At 49.2% G+C, this 5,846-nt stretch overlaps 1 protein-coding gene across 3 annotated transcripts; it reads right to left on the minus strand.

Annotated features, from left to right (window-relative positions):
- Nucleotides 1-1,259: 1,259 nt before the first annotated feature.
- LOC129156980 (uncharacterized) lies at nucleotides 1,260-3,193 on the minus strand. Of its 3 annotated transcripts, XM_070553462.1 has the most exons (3): nucleotides 3,059-3,127; nucleotides 2,669-2,736; nucleotides 1,260-2,574 (listed from the first exon to the last, which is right to left on the minus strand). In XM_070553462.1, the coding sequence occupies exons 2-3, from the start codon at nucleotides 2,729-2,731 to the stop codon at nucleotides 1,894-1,896; spliced, it is 744 nt and encodes a 247-aa protein (XP_070409563.1). In that variant the 5' UTR covers nucleotides 2,732-2,736; nucleotides 3,059-3,127; the 3' UTR covers nucleotides 1,260-1,893. The 3 variants fall into 3 exon arrangements, with proteins under 3 accessions (XP_070409563.1, XP_070409562.1, XP_070409564.1); XM_070553461.1 differs by lacking the exon at nucleotides 2,669-2,736 and having other exon boundaries at nucleotides 3,059-3,193; XM_070553463.1 differs by lacking the exon at nucleotides 3,059-3,127 and having other exon boundaries at nucleotides 1,260-2,595.
- Nucleotides 3,194-5,846: the final 2,653 nt, after the last annotated feature.

Here is a 5,846-nt window from a genome sequence, read left to right on the forward strand (position 1 = left end):
CGCTCCTCGGGGCGCGTCTTGCTTGGGCCTCTCTCCTGGAGGCGCTCAGTCAGACCCAGTGTTGGCATGTGGCAAGACACTCCTCGGGGCGCGTCTTGGTTGGGCCTCTCTCCTGGAGGCGCTCATTCAGACCCAGTGGTGACATGTGGCAAGACGCTCCTCGGGGCGCGTATTGCTTGGGCCTCACTCCTGAATGCCCTCTGTCAGACCGAGTGTTGACATGTGGCAAGACTCTCCTCGGGGCGCGTCTTGCTTGGGCTTCTCTCCTGGAGGCCCTCAGTAAGAACCATTGTTGACATGTGGCAAGACGCTCCTCGGGGCGCGTCTTGCTTGGGCCTCTCTCCAGAAGGCCCTCAATCAGACCCAGTGTTGACACGTGGCAAGACGCTCCTCGGGGCGCGTCTTGCTTGGGCCTCTCTCCTGGAGGCGCTCAGTCAGACTGAGTAGTGACATGTGGCTTGACGCTCCTCGGGGCGCGTGTTGCTTGGGCCTCTCTCCTGGAGGCGCTCAGTCAGACCAAGTGGTGACATGTGGCAAGACACTCCTCAGGGCGCGTCTTGCTTGGGCCTCTCTCCTGGAGGCCCTCTGTCAGACCCAGTGTTGACATGTGGCAAGACACTCCTCGGGGCGCGTCTTGCTTGGGCCTCTCTCATGGAGGCCCTCTGTCAGACCCAGTGTTGACATGTGTCAAGACGCTCCTCGGGGCGCGTCTTGCTTTGGCCTTTCTCCTGGAGGCGCTCAGTCAGACCGAGTGCTGACATGTGGCAAGAAGCTCCTCGGGGCGCGTCTTGCTTGGGCTTCTCTCCTGGAGGCCCTCAGTAAGACCCATTGTTGACATGTGGCAAGACGCTCCTCGGGGCGCGTCTTGCTTGGGCCTCTCTCCTGGAGGCGCTCAGTCAGACTGAGTAGTGATGTTACAAGTCATCCTCCCAAACTAGCTGACTCTTTAATAAACACTACGTCTCAGGGTTGACTTGTAATTCTATTTGTGCGTGAGCGTGAATCCAGTCTGAGCTTACACCTCTGTGAGCTAATCAGCGATCATCTTTACCTAGATTTAGACTCTGGCAAACATACTTTAGCAGCACAAAGGAAGACTCTTGTTATAACTTCACCACAACTCAGTCACCTGCAGCTTATGCTATGCCCAGGTTAAAGATTTTAAGTTTAAGTGTTAACCTCTTGGAGTGGGATTAGAAGTAACCAGCGCCTCACCTTTCAGCTGTTACACGACACGATTGGAGACCCCAGGCTGGAAATTCCGTTTAAAGCCCCTTATATGAAGGAGCAAATATTTTATTTTATATGATGAAGTAAAAATATTCCAGATTTCCCGACGCAGCGGGTCAGATCACTCAACCGTTACAGTTGTCCTCCGAACTCTTCCCAAACACCCAAAAAGCCCCAGACCGACCTCCTCTCCACGGAGCCCTCACCCTTTTATTCTCCTCAACTCTCTCCTCCTAGCCCCCCTTCCGTCTCCATGGCAACCCCTGCCTCGGAAACATTCTCCGGCCTTGGGTCCTCTCCCAGCCCCCTCCGGTATCAGTCAGATGGGCGGGGGTCTTCCCTCCTCCTTCTTCCTTCTTCAGCTCAGATCAAAGGAAGTCAAACATAAACATCTCTATACGTGTCCCTGAAGTTCTTATCACATCCTAGGCTACACCATAAAAAGTCGATACAAGGTTAAACTACAACATAAATTTGTCATGGATAGCAGATTAGTTGAAACACACACATCATTTATGGCAGCATGAGATCAGGAGTCAAATCACCACACACAGACCTCTAGCTGAACCCTGAAGCCTGGTTTCACTAACATACAGATTTGAGATGTAATCCAGAACTGCTATTATATAATAAGACAGGTCTGGAGGAATCGAAAATCTTTATTCAACACCCCCCTTGAAACCAAGCTTCGTTAAATGGCATAAACTGCGGGAAATACTGCATATTCAAATTTCCTGGATACAAGTAAACATGTGGATTTATTGCATTCATCACTGGTGGTACTATGGCCTGGACAGACGGAGCGGCCTGAAGCTGCCGACGCAGATCGAACTCCGGAGGGCTCACTTCCTGCATCGGAACGTCCACTTTAGCAGGTGATGGTTGCATCCTGACCACACGCCTTGGCTCTTCGCCCTCCTGCACGTAGTCGTTGTGGGGTGTACTGATCCAGCACCAGTCGACGTCGCCCTCTCTGAAATGAGAGAGTGCACAGGGCAAGCGCGTCTGGCCCCGTGACACATCGCGCCTGACACAATCAAAATGCTTAACTAGAGTCGAGCGTGTAATTCTCTGAAGAATCTTCTCCCTCCTCGCCACTCGAGTCCCTTTATGACTGGTACCATCAGAGACCAACACAATACGTTCCCAAACATGTGCGTTCCACGGTCCATTCGGGTTTATCCTTACAGGTTTACCATCCACCAGCCCGTAAAGTGAAACTCTCTTGGGTGGTATCACCCCAGGCTGACGTCGCTTGTTCACCAGCGGCTTCTGTCCACTGGGTGGCAGCACCAGCATCTCCTGAGAGTCTGGGCCAGGCAATAGATCCTCTGATTCATCAACCTAAAAACACACACAGAGACACTAAACAGACCTTGGTTCTGGTACCAGTCACACATGACCTTTATGACCCCACTAGGGGTCAGCAGCACCCTACCATCCTCTGTGAACTTGAGGTCAGGTCTTTCTCACAAAATGCAGCCAGACACTTCTTCATCATTAATTCTGTTAGTACAACACATCCATATAATGATATAAAACATGCCACTAATAGGTATGTAAAAATCCTAGAGACCTCTAATGCAGGTCACAGGTCTTCACTGCTTCCCGCAGGAATTACACAAGTTACAGCATGCAAATTAGTAACCACAATAAATAAGTGGGCCTTTCCATCCTGATCAGATAACAGGATGTACCAATCATTCTCTCATCATGCATTAAGCAGAAGTTATCACATCAACGTTCCAAGAGTCCTCAGCTAGGCCTCTTGTGCATCTAATATTAGCATATCTCGCCGGTAAGATTAACCTAATAGAGACAGTCTTACCGAGGTAATCAGCACATCCTCATCTGCTTCTCCAAATACCTCACGTGGAGATTCTGCACGGGCCATGATACCTTGAGAACTTTCTCTTCAAGGGAGATGCTACCTGCGTGCAGCTCTGTTCCTGAGTGCCCGGCGTCCACGTGGTCCCAATCTAATTGACTCAGGAGGCCCTTCCTCCTGCCATCGGGGCTGATTAGCAGATCTCCTGTTGCAGCTGGCAAAACACTTCAAAAGATGCATGAGTTTAACACAAACAGATAACATCACCAGGACCCCTCCTACGATCACAGGGACCTTGGCGTAAACCCATAATTCAGAGATTATCAGAGAGGCAACACCCATTGCTCCCTGGGCGACCACCTTAACGGCCTCTCTGATACCTAAGGTTAATCCTTGGCCAATAATTTTAAAACCCTTCTGGACAAATTCCCAATCAGACATCCTAGCTCTTTCACTCAACCAACATGTGCCTGTCCGATTGGGAAAATGAAAGGAACCAGAACAGTTCTGCTCCCAACGACCCCCACCAACAGGAATCCATGCTTGAAAGGGCCATACACCCAAGTCGCTCCTGTATTCAACAGCATCTATGTCCTCCTGACAAAAACAAGCCTTGGGGCCTTTCGAGTTGGCAAAGTAACCCCATCCTACTCCTAATGATGGGAAATTCTCTGAGTCCCAGACGACGTAGCTGCTCCAATTTGAGTGCCACCAGTGGGGGTAACCGTGAGGGTCAACAAAGCCGCCCAGTTCATAAGGATTATACACATTTTTCCCATTTCTAACAGCAATTTTCGTAGCGGGCTGGGCCAAAGTTCTGAAGCACGCATCAGACCTACACCACCTGGTTAACAGAGAATTTCGCACCCAATATGCTTCCCTGAATCGTAAAGCTTGTTCGCGATACGCATAATCATACTCCAAGTCTCGCAGCTCTCCAGTATAATGCCCCCATGTCATATTCATAAACCGAAACTTTGAATAAGCTGGGGTGGAGTACAAATCATCTAGATGCGGACCTTGAGATCGGACCATAGTCAGTTCTATTAAACTGCCATGTTTCTCCATCCTCACGAACGGAGGAGTCATATTTACACCTTTTTTCACATTTACATCTTTAATCGTTGGGACTGTAGCTGGGTTCAACAACACCAGTAAATTAGCCATCCAAAAGATTGTAGAGCCGAGTCTCTCTTTAGGCCTGCATTCTAACACCCCTTCTGTCAGATTGGTAGCCCACCATTGTCCAAAAAGGACATCGTACTCTGTCACTCGCCCTGGCTTATCGAACCCGTTCGGGGCAAAATGTCCCATTAAGCCATGAACATCCTCCGTCCACATTTCATATGACACATTCAGAGCCCATCTCTTCGATGTGCTATTCACAAGCCATGCATCATGACTCGTTTTCGGAATCATACCAGGAAAAGGACCTCGTACATGTCCACCTAAGGACATTAACTTCCATATATAATTATTCCACCATGTTCTGGGGTATTTTGGGTCACTAGTTAATTTCTTAATACATCTCCACACGCTATCCGCCTCTCCTTTGTCCCAGGCCAGACGTGGGATGATCATAAAATATTCTGTCATTCCATCTATCAAGCTCCTGTTCAGCACATGCGGAGCATGAATGAAGTTTAATTTAACTCCCTTTGGGGTTACATGCAATGTCATGGGTAACAGTTTTTTTCCCTTTCCTAAAGGGATCATTTTGTAAGCTGAAAAAGCTTTGGTTCTGTCCAACCAAATACTCTGTGGACTAGGAAGCCTGTGGCCTTTCGTCTGCTCTTTAGCAGCACGCGTCTGCCTCCTCAAGTGAGGGGTCACAGCCGTGTCTGCGTCTTGTGGAGCAATCAGCTGCGACATGGGGGGTAGGGAACCCCCCTCCATTGCCCAGCTATCATTCCCAGCTGCAGTTCCATTCGGGAACGCAAGGAGTCTGAATATCATGCAATCAGAAACCTTATCAAAACCAGTTATATATTCTCCCCAGACAGTTAGTACCCCAAAATGGTAGATTTTAGTAATACATTCCACAGGTTGTACATCAACTGTGAAATCCCACACTTTAAGCTTTCCTTCCTCCCATCCTAACAGCCCATAAGTAGAATTATGGCTGTCGGTGACATTATTAAGCTGCTCTAACCACATCAGCCAGCCGGTAGATGTGGGGCTACAGGCCTCGCCTGGATCAGGGATTGGACAGCCCTGTGTAACAGCCTTACAATATTCCATCCACTGAGTGGCATTAAAGCTCTCCTCATGAGGAGTCAAGCACGACACTCTAGGCAGGTCTAGGGTTCCTGGTCGCTTGTGAACCCACCCTTTAACCACAGCCGTGGTCTTGAGTGTTACAACTCGTGAAACAGGCATTGAGATGAAAGATATCGCTACCACACAGATTAATAAGCCGATACAACATAAGATACCTCCTCTCCAACTCTCCCAGCAAGTCTTATCAGGAGGTCGTGTGAGGAGCCGATCTAGCTCCTCCTCCTCCCACTCTCCGCAGGAATCCATGAATCTCTGCTGCCTGTAGAGACGAGGAGAATTAGGCAGAGAGCTTCATCATACACATTTTTCTTAATTCACCTGTGGCCTTGGCGCAGCCACGGTGTCCCTTGTAAATAGCCTGGGGGTCTCCGCGTGCCGATCCCACTCCAAGTTTACTGCTATTAAAACACCATCACTCTTCTTGAGTGAGTCTCTCCAGACATCCAGCTTCCTCCAGCCTTTTTTTGTTTTAACTAATACTTGCGTCTGACTTCTGGTTATTGACAAG

The sequence above is a fragment of the Nothobranchius furzeri genome, chromosome 7 (assembly GCF_043380555.1).
Source record: "Nothobranchius furzeri strain GRZ-AD chromosome 7, NfurGRZ-RIMD1, whole genome shotgun sequence".
Lineage (NCBI taxonomy): Eukaryota > Metazoa > Chordata > Actinopteri > Cyprinodontiformes > Nothobranchiidae > Nothobranchius > Nothobranchius furzeri.

Bases quoted from the DNA above. Each gene is read 5' to 3' on its own strand.
- LOC129156980 (XM_070553461.1), bottom strand. From the start codon at position 3,124: ATGGCCCGTGCAGAATCTCCACGTGAGGTATTTGGAGAAGCAGATGAG. The intron at 2,575-3,058 runs GTAAGACTGTCT...GTGTGTTTTTAG, and splicing joins AGGATGTGCTGATTACCTCG to GTTGATGAATCAGAGGATCT.